The 21,134-nt window shown below is 27.0% G+C and overlaps 1 protein-coding gene across 5 annotated transcripts in view; it reads right to left on the bottom strand.

The window, feature by feature from the left end:
- f (espin protein forked) overlaps nucleotides 1–21,134 on the bottom strand; it is a 274,759-nt gene that overhangs the window by 187,406 nt on the left and 66,219 nt on the right. For 2 of the 5 annotated variants that reach the window (XM_043049573.2, XM_087163590.1), the window contains exon 1: nucleotides 19,846–20,165. The exons of 1 other annotated variant lie outside the window; for it this stretch is intronic. In XM_043049573.2, coding sequence (XP_042905507.2) covers nucleotides 19,846–19,867 — 22 coding nt within the window. In that variant the 5' untranslated portion in view covers nucleotides 19,868–20,165. Of the gene's footprint in view, nucleotides 1–14,719; nucleotides 15,003–19,845; nucleotides 20,166–21,134 lie in introns of those variants that run through there. 2 more of the 5 variants (XM_043049683.2, XM_071179862.2) reach the window with 2 other exon arrangements.

Consider the following 21,134-nt stretch of genomic DNA (forward strand, 5'->3'; position numbering starts at 1 on the left):
GTCATACATATTCTGGTTCTTTACAACAATAGCAGCATTTACGTAGATTAAGACAATAAAATTACAAATAAAGTTTTTTTCCTAATGCCCCATTTATGTTTTATTTGTAAAAAAAACAAGATCAAAGACTTCCCGGAAACTGGCAAAGCATGTTAATAAAAGTAGTTAATTTAAATATTATTTTATTTTTTCAAATTCGTCAGTAAACTCTGTTTTTAATACCATAGCCATACTTAAAAACGTTGAAAAGTATATGCTATGAATTCTTTTCGCTTTTGATATGCTTGCATGAATCACTAATTCCAGAACACATAAAACACTTTACTTTGAGCTTCGAAAGATCATAGAGATATAATAAATGATATTTATAAATTATCATGTTTAGAACTTTTTTGATTATTATAATTTAGCATTAAAATGTTTTAAATAGTAAACTTTGGAATAAACTTTTATACTTTTAATTCCAGAACAATAATTCCAGAACACATAAAACACTTTACTTTGAGCTTCGAAAGATCATAAAGATATAATAAATGATATTTTTAAATTATCATGTTTAGAACTACTTTGATTTTTATAATTAAAGCAAAAATTTTTAATTTGGTAATTTTTAAGCTTTCTGCAATTTTAATTGAATTTTTACACACTTTATTAAGCGTAGATTAGGATAATAAACCAAAACGTATTAATAATTTAAATAACTATAAACATTGAAAATATTCATTCGACTTAGTTTAATGAAATGTATTTAGGAAATAAAAAAGTATTTTAGTGTTGATGGGAAAACTGGTACATACATGATTACGATGAAGTAATAAATATTTAGATAAAATAATTAATTTCCCATAAAAAAACCATACAGTATTAATTTCAACAATTAATACTATATGGTACACACTGCTTTCACAGTATTAATTTCAAATGTTTGAAACTAACGCTTAATTAATTTATAAATTAAACTGAATGTAATTTCGGAAAGTTTAATTCACTCTCTTAGAAACTTTAGAATCAAAGAGAATGAAGCAAATTTTTTCTCTCAAAATTATGAATGCGTTTTAGTAAACGAATGTCAAAAAATTTCAATAATCATAGAAAAATGACAGGGAACCTCCAATTAAAAACAAATCTCTGCATTTAAAAACTGTCTCTTTTTTAATTCCAGGAACTGTAAAACAAAAAACATAAACGCATCAATTTTAAATTAAACTATAACCGCGGCCTATTTACAAATTTAAGCCCATTAATCTTACTAATTTAAGGGCGGTGATAATACGCGAGCTATCATTATTCAGAAAACAATGCCAATGAGCTTTGTTTATTTGTTGTTCAAAGAAACTAATAAATATCTTTTTGTTTGAAGTGATAAAATGTGGCGGTAGTCAAAGTTTCATGAAACAGGCATTCTCACGCGCTTTATTTGAGGTCGTGCATACGCAATGTCGGCTAAAATTTTGAAGGCCATAACAAAGCTCATTTTACTTTCCTTTAGGACAAGGGTCAGTAACTTTTATTTTTATAATTACATTTCACTTTTTTTAATTAAAAATAAGAGCCTTAAGTCAGTTGTTCCCTGAAAATGGTAAAATTTTTGATAAACTTTGTTTTTTCATTTAGCATAATTTATATAACTTAAATCATTATTTAAAAACTTTAAAAATATAATTAGTTTTAGGATTTTGCATCTATCACATTTTACAAAAATTAAATGTTACGTATGTAAAATTTCTTATTTTAAAGTTTTTCCCAACTGAAATATATTTTATCAAAAATTTTACAATTATCCTCCAAAATAAAAATGAGCTACTCGCGCATAAAAATTTTTAATCTAAGAAATTCACTCACAAAAGTTATTTTATTAAAAAAAAAAAGATTTTAATTTACCACTGGCTACTAGAGAAGATTGATTTAGATACCATTTTTTAATGCTAATTAAAAACGCATTGCAATTTAAAATGAAAAATTTTATTTAAATGAACAAATCATGACTCATTTTAAATTTATAAATATTTTAAAGCAATAATTAAGACAAAAAATACCCTCCCAATATAACACTTGAAATTTTATTGCTTCACTTTCTACGAATTATTCATTTCATATTACTACAACTGCTTCAGTAAAATTACCTTTTTATTTATAATATATATATATATATATATATATATATATATATATATATATATATATATATATATATATATATATATATATATATATATATATATATATATATATATATATATATATTTTAACTAATCTCTTCATCAGCTCACACGATTTCATCCGCAAAGAGGAGTGCTTTCTAATATTGTATCAATAGAGTCAAAGCAAAATATAGCAATGCAATAGTGTGAGGAGCACTTGAAAAAAATTGAAATAAAATAATGTGAACTTTACTTAATTTGTTCTATTTTGTTTCAATTTTTTAAAAATCAATTTCTATTTTCATTTTTTTGAAGTTATTCAGCATGCCATTGCATTTACTTTATTCAGTAACTGTTTTAAAGGTTTTGGAAACATATGTAGTTACGCAAGGACAAATATACCTATTTTTATTCACTTAATGCGATTCTTAAATTTACTTAGGAAAATAAGTATTTTAATGAGAAAATCGCAGAAACAGAGAAGAAGTTTTTTCAAGAATTTTATTAATGAGCTTTAATTATACCAACTGATCGCATATGGTTTATGAATTGAGCATTTTCGAGTTAGAAGTAAGAAAAATAGGGTTTACTAAAACGCAAAATTTAAAAAACATACGTTGTCGAAATATCGAAACAGATTTAAAAAAATGTTGCATCAATAGTAAAAATGTTGTTAACTGACTTTTTTTGTGATTAATTTCAATGTTCCATTGCACGTGATTTTTAAATATGTAAAAGTATTTTGAAAACGAAATTACTAAATTATTATCTTCTTAAATAAAATTTAAAAAAAACCTTTCGAATAGAAACTGCCCTACAAACATATTTTCAACTTTTCAATAAAAGATGTTTTTTTAATGAATATGTCAATAATCTGACCTGCTAATATCAAACGTGATGCTTGCTTTTTTTGTGTAGAACAGACATTATCGCAATTTTTTTCTAACCCTTTCGACACAGGAAAATAACTCTAAAGAAGGAAATGACCACTGCAATAGGCTAGAAGCATGGAAGCGTATCAGACCTCGTCTATTGTCTTCTGCCACCCCAACGTGTGAGGTCTCCTACCTCTGTCATCTTCTTTCTCGTATAAGCTAGCGACAAGGCCACCAACAAAAAAGAACGATTTTAATGGAAGTTTCATCGATGTCGAATTCGAAAAAAAAAATTTAAATTTCTTTTTACTGCTACGCTAAAAATACGTATTAAATTATGTTTGGATTAAAAACAGTAAATAAATTATACAAAGAACTTGAAATACATATATAATTTGAGGGAATAAAGTTTTGATGGAAAAAATCGTCTGATAATAGTAAAACCATGAGAAAACAAACCGAAAGGACAATAAAAAACATGCTATTTTTGTCAAATTATATCTTAGAGTGTATAATAATGGCGTACATGTTGAAAAATATCTAAAGCTCGATGAAAACTAAAATAGAAAAATCAAATTTTCACCTGCAGTAGACGCTAATAGTTGATTACTAAGTTTTCTTCACTATTATTACGGGGTATTATTATTTTCAATACTACTATTTTTTTTAAAACATCCAATTTCAGAGCGGTGGGAAACCAAAAATAGTGTTCACTAACACATTTTATTTTATTTCTAAAAACAAGAATTTTGATTTTACACTTATAAATGCTAATATTTTACTATAAATTTTGTGGTGAACACGTAACCTGTTCCTTTGAATTGCGCAGATTTTTTAAAAATATATATTTTTAGAATTGTTTAACATAACCAGTTTTGTCTAAATATAGTTAAATATAACTATAAACAAAAATAAAACTTTGATTTTTAAGCTTTACTTGGTTCAAAAAATGAATGTTCTTTTTTTTGTTGATTGATTCCGTTTTGAAGCTGCTTGATCAGTTACTACGTTAGTTATACTGCATAATTTTTTTTAAAAAAACTCTAGATTTTACTAACTATAACTGTCAAATTTTAACACAAAAGTAATCAGTTAGTCTTATTATATGAGTTAGTTACTTTATGAGAAAAAATCCTGTCCTAAATTAACTATTAAATAATATTTTGAACGAAAGTGTGTTAGTTTATTGGGTTTCAGTTAAGCTGCGTATTATTTTATTGCCCTTGTGTTTCATTTCATTAAGATAATGCTTCCATTTTGCCTTAAACTGATGCTACCTGGCCATTAAATACGCAAAATAAATAAGTTATTTTTCTGACATCGTTAAAGTTAGACATAATTTGTAAATGTATTACTCATAATTTGTAAATGTAATATTGACATAATTTGTGACATAATTTGTAAATGTATTATTTGTAAATGTATAATTTCACTTGGCTTTATGAACACAAAAGTTTGTTCTGATCATTTTACTGGATATCATTTAGGTTGCATATTCATTTATTACCATTAGGTCATTTTATTACCTTTTTTATCAAAAAAATAATGCGTCAAATTTAGCTTAAAATTATGCTACCTGGTCATTAAATACACAAATGAATGTATTTGCTTTATGAACACAAAAGTGTATTCTGTTAATTTTACTGGATATCATTTAAGTTGCATATTCATTAATTGCCTTTATGTCATTTTATTACCTTTTTTTATCAAAAAATAGTGCTTCCAATTTACCTTAAAATTATGCTGCCTGGTCATTAAATACACAAATGAATGTATTTGCTTTATGAACACAAAAGTGTATTCTGTTAATTTTACTGGATATCATTTAAGTTGCATATTCATTAATTGCCTTTAGGTCATTTTATTACCTTTTTTTATCAAAAAACAGTGCTTCCAATTTACCTTAAAATTATGCTGCCTGGTCATTAAATACACAAATGAATGTATTTGCTTTATGAACACAAAAGTGTATTCTGTTAATTTTACTGGATATCATTTAAGTTGCATATTCATTAATTGCCTTTAGGTAATTTTATTACCTTTTTTTATCAAAAAATAATGCTTCCAATTTACCTTAAAATTATGCTGCCTGGTCATTAAATACACAAATGAATGTATTTGCTTTATGAACACAAAAGTGTATTCTGTTAATTTTACTGGATATCATTTAAGTTGCATATTCATTAATTACCTTTAGGTCATTTTATTACCTGTTTTTGTCAAAAAATAATGCTTCAAATTTATTTTAAAATTATGCTGCCTGGTCATTAAATACGCAAGTGAATGTATTTGCTTTATGAACACAAAAGTGTGTTCTGTTAATTTCACTGGATATCATTTAAGCTGTATATTCATTAATTACCTTTAAGTCATTTTATTACCTTTTTTTATCAAAAAATAAAGCTTCAAATTTATTGTAAAATTATGCTGCCTGGTCATTAAATACACAAATGAATGTATTTGCTTTATGAGCACTTTTAGTTTTATTGGATTTCATTTTGGTTGCATATCATTTTATTGCCTTTGTTTATCAAAAAAAATTATCAAAATTTATCTTAAAATGATGCTACCTCGTCAATAAATACACAAAAGATATCAGTCATTGTATGACACCGTTAAAGTTAGTCATAATTTATAAATTACTTACTTCAATAAAATTTCCCTTAGCTTCATGAAAGCTATCAATCTAATTATGCTACGCTAAAAGCTGATTTTATATCTCAATTTAGAGTACATAAGCATAAAAAAAAAAGCTGATATGAAGATAAAAAAAATTATTAAATTAATATTAATTAAAAGATCATTATTTGTAAAACTAATTTTTATCTATAGGTATGACTTCTGATTAACAGGTATGTGATTTTTGCTAAAATGGTTCATTGTTTGTTATAGATTTCTAATCATCTTCGATTGTAGTTTGGCAACGATTTGAAAAAAAAGTGCCAATTGTCACATAACAAAAAAATATGATGGCACATGTGCGGGAGAACTTTTTGAAATTATTTTTGAAAATGGGTCTAACTTTCAATAATATATAAGAGCCAAAAAATGTTTATGAATTAATCTAAAATAGCATGTAGTTGATTCAAATCTCTCAAAAAAAGCATCCAACTATGAAATCTAATCATTTTTTTAAAAATTTTATTTGCAAGCATATTTATTCTTTTGTGTAACAAAAAAGTATTAACAAAATGTATTTTTATTATGTAAAATGATAAATTTTATTTTCACAGAATATATATAGCGTTTATTTTTTGAGAAATAAACCATTTTAATAATTCGTTAATGATAACAAGTATCTAGAGCTGTTGTCATAAACATATTTATTTATAGTTATATTTTTTATTTATTTATAACTATAATTTTCATTCATTTATAGATTTATTTATTTATTTATTTTAACTTATAAAACCAACTTTAATTAAGCAACAAAATCGTTTTTTTTTTTCAAAAAAGTAATTTGCATCGTTAACGCAATTAATAATAAGGCAACCTTAAAACTATTTTAAAAATACTCTTTTGGAATTTTTGAACTTAAAAGTTTAAAAGACTTATTTCATTCGTTTGAAATGCGATTTTATTTTACTAACTTGTATTACTCTAGGTGAGTGTTAGAAAAAAAATCACGCCAAGCTTCAAAGTAGCTACTGTGTTAGGACCGTAATTGAAAATTGTAAGACACTTTCAAAAATTATAATGATAATATGAAAGATATTTCATTATAATCAGATGCTTTCTCTTACCTTTTACAATATTAAAGCAATATTTTTTTTTATAATATGGAATATATTGGATAGAATTTTAAAACTAGTTAAAATATATTTCTTATAAAACTTGAAAATGTAATGTTAATAATCGCATGAATATCAAATCACAATAATCCTGAAGTAACGTATTCAAAAATATTTTAAGTTCATAAATTATTATAGTTAAAATATATGTAGAATTACTTGTGATAAAAGTTTGCTGCATAGAGCTTTTGAGTTTGAAAGGATCACAGATTGGTTATTTTTTTTAATAGTAAACAGCCGACTGTCGTTGAACAGCCGACCCAATTGTAGGGTTTACGACTACTAATTTTCAACTCCGTAGCCATGTAATTTTGAACCCAATCCTGAAGACAAGAAAACTCTTGGATCAAGTATTGAGATTACATGCGCTACATGAAAAGGAAAACCATGAAACCTCTCATGGCCGGACGAAAAGTGGACTCTAACCCATGATACGTCTACCACTGAGGATATTTTAAGTCAGCACTGTGGTCGGTTCAAGTCGGATGCGGAATTCGTATCAGCCATCCGTTGCGCGGATTCGAACCCGGTCCACCTCATTTGATGGCGATCGCTCTATCCCCTGTGCCACACCGTCTCACAACTTGGTTATTTTATCACCGTTGTTGAACAGCCGAACCAATTTTGGATTTACAACTACTAATGTTCAACTCTTAGCCTTGTAATTTTGAACCCAATCAAGAAGACAAAGAAACTCCTGGATCAAGTATTGGGAGAAATTTGCATTCGTGGAGAGCTTTTTTGATGGAACTAACCCGCATTTGCATTACAGGGAAAGGAAAATCATGAATGGTTACTCCCATGGTTAGCCTGATGGTAAGAGTCTAACCCATGATCCGTCTGCCACTGAGGATATTTTGTGTCAGCACTGTGGTTGGACCATGCCGGGTGTGAAATTCGTATAGACAACTATTGCTGAGATTAGAACCCAGTTCATCTCATTGGAAGGCGAACTCTCTATCCCATAAGCCACCACGGTTCACAGATTAGTTGCTGTTGTTGTTGTCGGGTCTATGCTAGTGCAAAGATTAGAGTCCTCCAAAAGTCTTGATAACAAGATTTGCAAGTTCTGGCGCCCGATGGTCATGGAGAATTTCGATGGGAGGTGCTCCAAGTTGAAAGAGGGTGCCGATAAAGGCCTGGCAGTCAAAAACATGGTCTGGAATTAGTTGCAAATGAGGACAGTACTTGCAGATGGGATTAGTTATTGGTGTGAAGTTTGATTCTAATGCATGACCCCGACAGCAGGAAACATCCACTTCGGCAGCGGGTGCTGCAGATTATTACAATATCTGCCGATAGTTTATTTTTTATATTTTAAAAGAAAACAAACAAATGCGGGAAATTGTGAAACGACTTCTTTTAAAAGCAGATTTAAAATTGTTTCTAATAAAAATTAAAGATTTTAACTGAATGGACAAAGCCAAGAACAAAAAGTAAGATGTTTTTAAAATTTTCTATGTTTCTATATTACAGGCTAAGCTGTATAAGAATTTATTCCCTTTTTTTAAAAAATCATTGCATAAAATTCAACATAATTTAAATAAAACAAAGTTTTTCTGTATAATTTTGAAGGGCCTCATATTTTTAAACTTTGCTGCAAGCGTGTTGAATTAAGCTGAGTTTTTGCAATCTGATAACGTTGAGGTCTTAGATAAATTTAGATCGATGAAGATAGTACTGGAAACTCACTCACTCCATAAATTCTGCTACCAATTGTATGACTATTTCTTATGCAAATTTGTTCATAATCGTTTTAATAATATTTCGATAATGATAAATTTATATATGTTTCACCTGCTTCTCAAAGTTATACAGCTCTGAAATCTATTACGTGTTTTCGGTGTAAATACAATAACAAACAGCAACAGAACAATTTTAGAATTTGAAAACAACACACATTTAAAACTATTCAAACTAGTAAAATGCTGATTTAGTCAAGAAATTTAAAATAATTTCCACTTTTTTAAAAAAAAATTTTATCCTTAAAAACTTTTTTATTTATTTTTTAAAGTTATTACACTCCTAAATACTTCTAAGTAATAGTTTATGAAAATGCTTAAATTCAAATTTAGAAAAGGAATGCCATATAATTGCCAAGACTTAAAATATTTGAAAAAAAAATTTTCTCATTTGGATATTAAATCCAAATTATACCCAATTTTAACATAAATTGTTCATTATTTTTGTTGTAAAAATTGTCCAATCTCAATGAAAAAAATGTACAAATCACACCAAAACATCTCTTTGGTGCCCGTTGGGGTGATGGATTGAATTAGGCTTTGATTCACAAGTAATTTAACTAATAGTTTTAAAACAGTTTTTCTAAGAATCCATCATATCAAAATATATAAAAATATAAAAAAATTTTAAAAAAAATTTTACAAAAATTTATAAATTTAATTTTCTTAAAAAAGAAAAACTTTAAATAATATTAGAATTTTCTCATTAATTTACAAAATAACTATCCTGTACGTATTTTGATTATAAATAGGAAACACTCTTTTATATGGTCTGTTAACCTTAAGAAGTGTACTACAATGAAAAAGAAAAAAAGGAACGATTAACTTTCTTTGATTTCATTCTACTAACGACAAATACATTCTCTTCTATTTTATGTTATTTAGTCTAGAGCTTTTGTTACAAAATAATAAATTAGGAAGATCTATATCCTTTCTTCCGGAATAGGTTTTTTCAAATTTGTACCTGCACGCACTCTCCCCCCTCCCCCTCTACACTTCACAAAGCAACCCTTTCGTGTTCTCTACGAACTGAAACTTCGTATGTTTACCTTCACGGAAATACTAACACTTGTAGGAAAATACCTAAAAACAAAACACGAAACTGTTTTTTGTTTATAGAAATCTTTTAGAATGCTTTGGCTAAGTGATATGTGCAGATAGATGAGTGCATGTGCAAGTGGGTGTATATGATAGATAAAAAATAAAATATTTTAATTGGAGGTCTTTATTGTTCATGTTTAAAGAGACGTGGAAATAAAAAATAAATAACGCAAAATAAAAGTTTTAAGGAAGTGAGTTATGAATTACTTTTCAAGTGGTAAATTAATTGCAATGCATTTAGGTATTGAATTAAAGAAAAAATTATCATTTTTTTATTTTATTTTATAAAGTAACAGATACGTTTTTGGAGCAATTTCTATTGTTGCCAATGAAAAACAATCACAAATAATAATCGGATAATAATAAAAGCATTGAGTAATAATTCATTAATTTTCATAATGAAAATGTATTTTATTAGTTATATTCATTCTGTCGATAACTTATGTTCTTCATGAAATAAAACTTTTAATGTTAATCTTCACGTGAATACTTACATTTGTAGGAAAATATCTAAATCTAAGACATGAACCTGATTTGGTACGCAAAAAATCTTTTAAAATGTTTTGATTTAGTGCTGTGTAGTGTTAAATATAATGTTGATGAGGTGTATTGCTCATAAATAAATATTCTAGATGTTTAAATAGGTATTTAAACAAAAAACAAACAATGCAATTGATTAATTAGAGGAAATGAATGTATAAAAATTAATTATAAATTACTTTAAGTATTGAATGTGCATTGAACTACAAAAAATATTTAGAATCTTTAAAGTAGCAGACTTGTTTTGGAAAGGGTTCCAAAAATAATATGTTACTAGTGAAAAACTATTACTTAGTAACACTCAAAATATTTGTAGAATATTTGAAACCTATACCCAGATTTTTAATTCTTATCGAGAAAATTTTATGATCGTTTAACATTTGTGCCATACAAACAAATGGAAGAATTATTTCTGTACTAACTTGTGATGCTATTTTAATGACAAATACCATAAAAAAAATTAAAAATAGTATGGTTTATTTTAAAATTATTTATCTCTTTTTTTTCTACATTCGCTGTAAATGTCTATATATGATTTTTAAGCAAACTGAAACAAACTTAGAGGTGAAATAAAATAGAAAATTAAGCATTCATACAGCAAAAAAATTCTAAAATACCCTTAAATATGTGATGTAAATCGATAAATAAAAATTAAACATCTAAAATCATATCTAAACATCATGTTTAACCCTTGACACAGATTTTAAAGTCTTTATCGAAAGCAAATGACAATTTCTTGTGACATGGATTATCACAAATATTTAATTACGAATTTTAAAATTGTGATGAAAATACGTCGAAAGTTGAAATTAAGTAGACAAAAATTAAGATGGGTGTTTAAATTTTAAAGCCATTTAGAACGGTTTGTTCAACACTACTTAATTATAATAGTGAAAAGAATTTAAGAATAATATCTTATTTATTTCATCTGAAAAGCCAAACGGCTTTGATTATTTAGTTTGATTTCTAAGGTGATTGATTTCGAAAATGATTATAGAAATTAATATCATAACTATAATAAGATAATATTACACTCAACTAACTATATTAGACAAATTTTCTAAAAAAAAAATCTTAGTAGTTATTTGTGACAATATTTATATTTCATTTTGAAAAGGAACTTCGAGTAAACAATTTATTAAAACGTATTTTTGACATTAAAAATAAAAACTTTTGTCTTTCTCATACTCGAAGTTTGAATATCAGGAGTGCTAATGTTTTTATAAAAAAGGAGAATAACAATATCCTAATTGAAATTTCAAAGAATTTTAAATAAGGAAAAATAAGCAACTTTAAAAACATGTCTGTTTAATGAACGTAACAATACCAAGTTAATTAATTAGAATTTTTTTTATTATGTTAATTAATTTAAATTTTCTAAACAAATGTATGAAAATATATATTTTTAAATGTATTCAAATTCCATCTTATTTTTCGATTTAAAATCTCATTTAACCAAATAATATTATTCAATTAAAATTAAAAAAAACCTCCGACATTTAGCTAAGAACTGTTCAATTTTTCGATTCAATCATTCATTTAAAAATATTTCATTATGCATGAATTTAATTTTTTCAGTTACAATTAATAATTATTATTAATAATTTAACATAAGTGATAAATTAAAATATGACTGTAAAAAATTTTTTGTGAATAGTTGCCACAATTTTTGGTGTTGAAGTAAACTAAATTTTTTTACAGTTCTTATAGTCCGTATTTTTCATTTACTTTTCCACTGCTCCAGTTTTATTTATTCATCAATTTATTTATTTTCATTGAATCAATTTAATATTAAAATCAATTTACGGCTTCATTGCAAAAAAACATTTCGTTTAAGAAACAAGGATATTTTTAGTAATATATTTGCAATTATTCTTTCAATCAAATGTTTGTTTATTTGTTTGTTTTTTGTCAATTCTTTACATGATCACTACGGTTCTGCCCTTAAAAATGTATATAGTTTACCCCAACACCGAAAAAATGGCAACTATGCACCAAAATTTTTTACAGAGTTAAGTTAACAGAGTTGGCACTAAAACATTTGGTTTTTTTGAAAAATATAGGTAGAAAAACATGGAAAAAATAAGTTAAATAAAACAAAAGCAACAGTAAGCATCTCAATCTGTCATTGATAACTCATGGGTGGTAATAATGTATAAAAAGCTCCCGCCCCCGCTTCCGTGCATTGTTGTCACAGACATAGGAAGTATTTCCCACACCCCCATCTTTTAAATATATGCTCCAGGTGGCATTAGAGATTATGACCATCCAGGTACGACGTGACGTCATTTCGGCATTCCAGGAAACACATGGCGCCACTACCAGTAATAGGTGAAATTCCTCAAAAATTGTCGGCTGTCTGAATCGGTTTTCCTGGACCTCTAGCGCAGTATGTTACCTCAGTTATTAGGGTGCTTTCTTTTTTTTTTTTGGTTATTTATTACAAATGACGTTTAAATAACAAATTGGTGAGATCTATTGTTTGGTTTGATTGGAGGTCAAAAAGTTGTGAACTTGGTAGTCGGGTTATAAATGGGTGGACAATTCGTTTATGGGTGTATAACAAAAGAACTTGTCGTGACATACCTGTATTTTTTTTTATATCAATAAATATATTTTGGCTTAGATTTTTTGTAAGTTTATAGCTATTCTATTATTTCAGGTAGCTAAAAATATTTTGAATAAGGTAGAGGGTGTAATTTTTTATACTGGATATACAAAAATTAAAATTCTTGCGTGCCGAATGCTCAAGAATTGTTAAAGCAAATTGAACCTAATTCGGTTTTAAAATATAATCAAACTAAGATAAAGTGATTTTGAAAATTTCATTTCAGTTTCGTAAAAAAAAAATTTTATTCAAAAGAAATAGTTCGAAATATAATTTTCTTTCTTTTAAAAAAAATGATAGTTTTAACACGTTTAACAATGCTATTTTATTATAATTAACATTAAAAATTTATTTAAAAGTCGTTTGAACTTTTTTTAAAAATAAAAACGACTATTTGCTTTTATATATGCTACCGTGAAATCAGGAGAAAGTCGACTTTCACCGATGAATGTCAACAATCACATAGTCACTTTGGTGAACGTCTGAAATATTTGTTATATCTGATTTGATATTAATTTATTCGTTGATATTAGTACATTTATTCGATATATTAATATCTGCTGAGGATAGATTAGGAGAAACATCAGTTTTCGGAGTGCCTGTTAAATGCATACTGGGCAGTGGCATTGATATAGGGCATTCCAGGCAAATTTATCTCAGGCAGTTGCACTGAATCTTAAAGAAACATTGATGTAGAGCATACCGGGCAAATATATAACAGTCAGTGGCACTTAACTAGACCTTATTATATATTTCGAACATTTATCAAAGCGACTATGTGATTGTCAACTTTCACCGGTTGAAGTCAACAGCCAACAATTTAAGTTATTCACAGTAACACATATATTGATTTAATTTAAGCTATTATGTAATAACTTTAATACATGAATATAGTTAACTTTGCGCTTTATATGAATAATGTTAAAATAACGCAAAGGGGCAGAAATGTCACAAAAATTGTCTTTTCGATACGATGGAAGAACACATTTTTATCGTGATATTGAAGAAAATGCTTCATTGAAGTTTTGAAAAGTATGGGGCATTATTTTTACTTTTTTCTTGTTGTTTAAACTAATCTTTTCTACGTGTTCTATAATAAATCCTTATGCATTAATTCTATACAGTAATCTCATAATAATAATGTACTAAGCACGCAATATTTTGTTTAAGAACCAGAATATTTTCATCTTACTTTCAATGGAAATTGCAAATCAATTTACAGATAATTGTGTCATTTATGTAATATTTAAACCAATTTAATAACAAACAAAAAATTAATAATGCTTAGATATTTAATATTAATATAATAATATACTTTATTATAACCTTCTATTATTATGTTTATAAAAAATTTAAACAAGCATCGACAATAAGAATTACTAATTTAAATCGGCATATAATGAACGCATGTTATAAAGAATACAATTATTACTAATTATGTTTTATGTTTTGAATAAAAATTCTATCTTTTCTTGCTATTTATTTAAAAGTTTGCTAACACTAAAAAAACTAAACAGACACTTTTCGAAATTAATTTAAAATAGGTTTTGAAAGTAAATCATCCATGAATTTCAGTTTCAACTAATTTTTTAGTTTTGCGGGAAAATAACACATGCAATTTGTAACATTACAATAAAACAGCAGCCATCACCAGAATGAAAACTTTACTCTAGAATAAATTTAAAAAAAACAGTTAAATGCTTTTTCAAATATCTTTAAATCTTTTAAATATATTTTTAAATTATGTTATATAAGTTCTATTTACATGATAACGAGAAAAGCTTTCAAAATATTTTTAAAATGAAATGCAATACACTAAATGTTATGCTGGAAAGCAAAAACGTTTCAAACAACGATAGTTAAAAATTACCTTGAGATAAATCTATTTTCATTACATAAATAATATTATAAAGTAACTTACTTTTCTTACATCTGCATTATCTAATAATTTTTTTTTATATCTGCATTATCTATCATTTTTTTATTTGTAAATTATAAATGAACACATTATAATAAATATTCAGAATTCTATTAGCATGTTTCAAGCAGAAAAATAACAAAAAGCACGTTACCAGATTTCGAATTTCGATGTAAGTGTGTATCTCATATGCAATACATGGTAAAAAATTCAAATCACTATGCAGCAATGAACACATCCAGTATTCTAAAACGATGATTTAAGGTACAGTTGAAAATTATTGTTTATAACTGCGTAAATAATAAAAAAAAATAATCCATATACCTATAAAAAGGACGCTCAATGCGCTCTATATTTTCCTTCAGCTTGTGCTTTAGCAAACAACCAATAAAATACCGATTTTATTGCTAAAAACAAAAGCTATACAATCCAGCTTCAAGATAAACTGGGTAGACATTTGGTACTTAACAATAAAAAGATCTTACTAAAACGTATTTCAAAGAAAATTTCAAAAATTCACTCTACTTATCTACCTAAAATAGTTAATTTAACTCTCGATGATAATAAGAAAATAGTTTTTATATTAAGAATAATAAAACTTTTCCAACAAAAAAAAATTTGAAAGCCTTTCGTTTGCTTCTTACAATTAGTTGATTCCCTGTTAACAAAAAGTACTTTAAATTCTCAACAGAAACTGCAGTTAAACAAAATTTGGAAATCAGTTTAATAAATACCTTTAAAACCCAGTGTGGTAATATTAAAATTAAAATTTGTTGATTCTAGTTTTAAAAACATATTTCAACGACTTAACAAAATAGAAGGGTATTTTGGAAATCCATTCAACATAAAACACATTTCTTAAATATTATGTTCAACTCGCAATGTTTTTAAAGGATAACTAATAAATGTTAATAAAAAATTTGCCCAAAGCGAATCTTGGAAAAACATTATGACATGAAAGTTAGGTTATTCAAATAGGAATGAATAAATTCCAGCTAAAAAATATATATTAAGTAACAAAAAATATTTCCACTTGAAATTTTTTAAATCACAAGTTTCGAACATTTGGTCAATTCAAGATGCACTCTTGAAATTATGTTAAACATCGAACCATAATATTGGTATAAGCTAGAATCATATTAAGAATGTAGCAAATTTGAAGAATATTTTGGTTAAACACAGTCCAAAACAAAATCAAAAATTTTTAAAAAAAATAAAAATTCTTTAATAACTAAATAAAAAATTATGCCAACGGGATAAATCTCAGAAATATTTTTTTCTTTCTAAAACCCTATATTTGTCCCATTAAGAGAATATAATGAAGAATATTACTTGATCACACTTAGCAAAAACTGTGGCAACGTTCGAACAAAAGATACTTTAACTCCACTCTAGATACACTATATATTTATTAACTAAACTATTAATTAACAAAATTTTATGAAAATAAATAACTAAATATAAGTACACAAGCATTACTTTAAAATTATCATGATAATTTGCTTATGGCTGCCGTTATTTTACTTCATTGTTTCGGAGAGATTTCAGAGAACAAAAATGCTGTTGTATTTACAAAAAAGAATATCTCCGACAAAATTTTACCTACATGTTTCCAAGAAGGAGCTTTGAAAATAGTCGTAAATAAGTTGGCGTTCTAGTTTATAAATGCTCTAGCAAATAAGTTGCACGCAAGAATAAAAAAAATTATAAATTGTCAAAGGAATTTAAATCACAACTAGGCCTGAGATTTTAATACGGATAATATCTCAAAGAATAATATCCTCTGTTTATAGTGTACACACTGACTAGTTCATTAGATTAATATTTTTTGTTCATTTTAGCACTGATAACAGTCCGTATTTGTGTGAGTATTGAGTCCACAGTACTTTTCTTTATAGAGTGCACTCATCTCCATAAAATACCATGCATTGACTACGTAGACTGCATAGACTATCTTGACTAACTGCATAGACTATAGAATATCTTGTAAATTAGATGGAAGAGGTGATTGTTATCGGATGTGCCTTTCCGAAATGTGTCAACATTTTTTGTATGGTTTTATTGGGTCTATAGTTGAGGAAGGTACTGGAAGTCAGGTTGACGTTCGTTGAGCCAATATTGTACGCTTCTATACAGTTGCATTACTGTCCATGACGTACGGTGAACACAAAAAAATCAAATAATTTGAAATAGTTAGATATTTAAGACTCGATTTCTCGTGAACTATTCGACCGATTCTATTCAAATTTTGTGGGTTTTTTGTAGCGGAGGTTCAAGGGTTGGAGAAGTGGCCTCCTAATGAAGTGGCTCGGGCTCAAATCTCAGCTATAAATGGTAGATATGAATTCCGCATTCGGTATACACCAACCAGAGTGCTGACATAAAATATACTTAGTGATAATAAAATACACTTAGATCATGGATTAGAGTCCCCTTGTAGTCTGGCTTACCGTAAGAGGTTTTCGTGATGATTTTCTTCTACATGTAACACAAATGCGGTTAGTACCCGCGAAATAGTCCTCCACGAAAGCAAATTTCTCCCAATATTTGATACAGGAGTTCCCTTGTCTTCTAGTTCTAGTTAAAAATTATAAGGCTACGGAGTTGAGTATTGGTAGTCGTAAACTCCAAAATCGGGTTGGATGTTCAAAGACGTGAAAAAAAATTGGGTTTTGCCACATAAATGTATTATTATTTAAAATGAGGCAAAGATTTGAATCCCTTGCAATTCAAAATTTCTTTAAATGAAATAATTGAAAAAAGTATGAAACATTATTAAAAATAATTTTTTGTGTGCATAAAGGTTTCTATAATTTAGACGGGGGGAATTTCAGTTCGCTTAAAAAGTTCTTGAGATAAGACGAAATACACAAAGAATGCAATTAACATTAAGGGGTCCGAACTTGAGACCGGACTTCAGACCAAATCTATTGAGATCATATTTCTCAGATTGCGGCTACCCCGAAATTTTGAGGGTCAAAATTCCAAATTCATTGGAGAAAAAAAACTATGTTTATTCAGAGAAAGTACACTTTTGTGTCAGATTTCGTAACTTAAAATATATGCACTATCTAATTGACATATTTGAGGAAGCACCCTAAACCATTAAGATTAAGTCCTAGTAAGTAAAAGTCCGAACTTTAGATCAAAAGTTATTCAGGGTGTTTCGTTTATTTTTTTGCGCACAATACCTGTCGCCGTCGCAATAAAAATACTGCAATTCAGGAAGAATTTGATACGTCAATGTGTCCAGTTGCTGCATGATTCTTTGCTTATCCTGGACTAGCTCCAAGACACCACTACCATACCAGCAGAACATGTCTCACATTATGATACTACCACCAGATAACCTGTACACAGTACGAACATGGCAAGAGAAAACCGCTCTAGTTTCTAAATCATTGTCCAGCGTGTGCATTATAATGATGTCTGTTAATTAATAAGTTTATTTCAAAATTCAGATATTAATAAAGTTTTTTATGAATATCAATACACAAAAGCGTTTCAGATATTTTTAAATCGGATCACAAGTAGCTAAATTTTAAATTAAATTAATGCGTAAAACTTTTTTTTTCCAATGCCCGCCTAGTAAACGACCTTTCGTCATACAGGCATCTGAAGGGCAGATTTATTGTCCACTTTTTCATGGGCACCATATTAGGTGGGCCAATGTTGCTCACACGGTAAGAATAGAGAATGAAAGAACATCTCTGCCATGCCCGGGATTCGAACCCAGATCCTTTCTGATGCAAAACGAGTTCCTTGACATCTACATAGCCGGGGTCGGCTTGATGCATAAAACTAATCATAATCATATAAATAAATATTTATCGTCTAGGAATTTTTTTGTGAAAATATGTTTAATTTTACTTTGAAATATTTATATTAAAAGTAGAAAACAGTATAAATTTACTCGGAAATACATAGCTAAAATTATCTCTAAATAATATTTATGTTATATTAATTGCTATTTCATTACGAAAGAAGACAAAAACTCGGTATATAAGTAGAAGAGATTTTTTTTCGGGACAAAATAGTTTTTTACATTTATTTATTACTTATTAATTTGTTTATTGGTATATTCTTACATAATCACAAATTATATACACAAATTAAATACACGAAATTATATACACGAATGTGTATATAATTTCATTGCAAATCTCATACGCATTTTTCTAACCTAAATATCTTCCAAAAAATGCTTTAGTGTCTTTTTTTTTTCTAAGATGCTGAATGCATGGATGCAAATCAATATGAAAGATGAGATGCTGGTTATTATAAAACGAATTGAAACAGTTTATTATTTTATTAGTTTTCATTTTAAAACTTAAACATATTATACCTAAATATACTTAATTAAATGCAATTGTTTTAAATAATTTATTTTCTTTTTTTTTTCAGATAACATATAATTTTATTCCCTTTGTATTTTCAATAGCCTATTCTGCTTCATTTATACATTTCATAATGTAAAAGTTTTTAAACTTTCAATTTTATTTTGATTCATATTTTAATACTTAGTAATCTCCTGAAGCATTTCAACAAAAAATAAATTAAAACAACTATGAAATTATTTTATGGATGCATTCATATTCGATGTATCTATATATTCTTATGAATGTATGTGGAGTAATTCAGACGAAAACCATATCTGAAATAAATAGAACATTGGAAAATTGTATACAATTTTTATAAATTTTCATGTTTCAATTTTTTGAGTTTAAATTTAAAATATTCTAATATTTCTAAACGCTGATTCCAGACATATATTTTTGATTTATAGATTTTTCTTAGAGCATTGTATACAGTTTTCCTTTATTCTTAAATTATTTGAACTCTAATATTCCAACATAAAAAATTTCTTTATTATATTAATTTTAAACGTTCCATATTATAATAATTTAAAATTTTTCTTTAATGATTTTTTTTTTAAAAAAAAAATATGCTTAATGATAGGAAATAAATTTATTTCAATTAAAAAACTAAGTTGAAATTTTTAGAATTTTTGTATTTCTACCAAGTTTTTTTTAAAACTAACATTTTTAAGAGACAAAAATATAGCATCGTTATTCATGAATATTATACTATATTATGTTATGTAAAAATGCTTGAACATAATAACTCACCAAGTTTTTTTGATGACTTCATTTTTAATCCAATAAATAATCCAATGGGTCTCTTTTTATAATTCACATGTCAGGTAATCCACAATAAATATGTTTTCCTTAAAATTTTCTAAACCCAAATTACAGAAATTTTAAAAATATATAGTGTATCCATTCGCAATTAAGCACAATTTTTTTTCTCTCAAATTTTCACAACCATGGTCACATCGGAGTTAATCATTGAGTAGGGACTTATCTATTTGGAGAAGAGAAAGAATAAAAAAAGAAGAGCTTAGAACTGAAAACTATTCATTGATGAAAGTTGCGTATCTGTCACTAACGGGGTAGTAAAAAAAGAAGCAACAGGTTTCACTGCCATATTGGTATTCTTTTGGCGATAAAATGCACGACTTGGCGACGTTCATTTATTCAAAGAGATTCAAACGAACAAACAAATATGCATTTTATCTTATTTCCTCATCTCCTCTTTAATACCAATGACTCGCTTAAAATAGCTTATTAGAACAACAATTGCATTTAATGAATATAGATAATTGCATTGGTTAGCCAATCAGATTCATTGCACAATTTGCATCCACAATCCTAAAGATACTAGGAAAATTCTTAATATCTATGAATGTGCCTTGAAATATTTTATACAGTTTATAAATTCTATTTATTATTTAATAAACTTTCGAACCACTTAATGTTATTGTTTAAGGCAAATAAGACAAATAAATAGCCATTCAGACTCATTGCAATTTGCATTCACCATCCGAAAGATACTAAGAAAATTTTTAATATCTATGAATGTGCCTTGAAATATTTTATACAGTTCATAAATTCTGTTTATTATTTAATAAACTTTCGAACTACTTAATGTTATTGCTTAAGCAAATAATACAGCACAATTATTTTTAAACATTCCAGCAAGTTTGAAACACACGAGTATTTTTCCAGATTTCAGAAGAACATATCACTAAAAAAAGTGTCTTAATTCTTTTATTGTTGCATGAATAAATTTTAGCTTCGTTTGATCCAAGTTAACAAAAAAATAATTTAAAACATTTAATGTCAATTAGTTCAGCGAAATCAATTGAGACGGTACACTCAAACTTCTTTAATTTTACGTAATTAAACAAAAAGCTGATTTATGGACTTTTTATCGTATTTTTAGAATAGAAGTATTCAGCATTATAGTTAGACGAAACACTTATGAATGAAATGGGTCATCGGGCGGTAACTTAAAATAACACCCCCCCCCTGAAAAAAAACGTATTGTGTAATTGTTCTTTTAATAAGTTCAATTC

Source organism: Parasteatoda tepidariorum, chromosome 1, assembly GCF_982258835.1.
Source record: "Parasteatoda tepidariorum strain Cologne lab strain chromosome 1, Ptep-v5.0, whole genome shotgun sequence".
In the NCBI taxonomy this organism is placed as follows: Eukaryota; Metazoa; Arthropoda; class Arachnida; order Araneae; family Theridiidae; genus Parasteatoda; species Parasteatoda tepidariorum.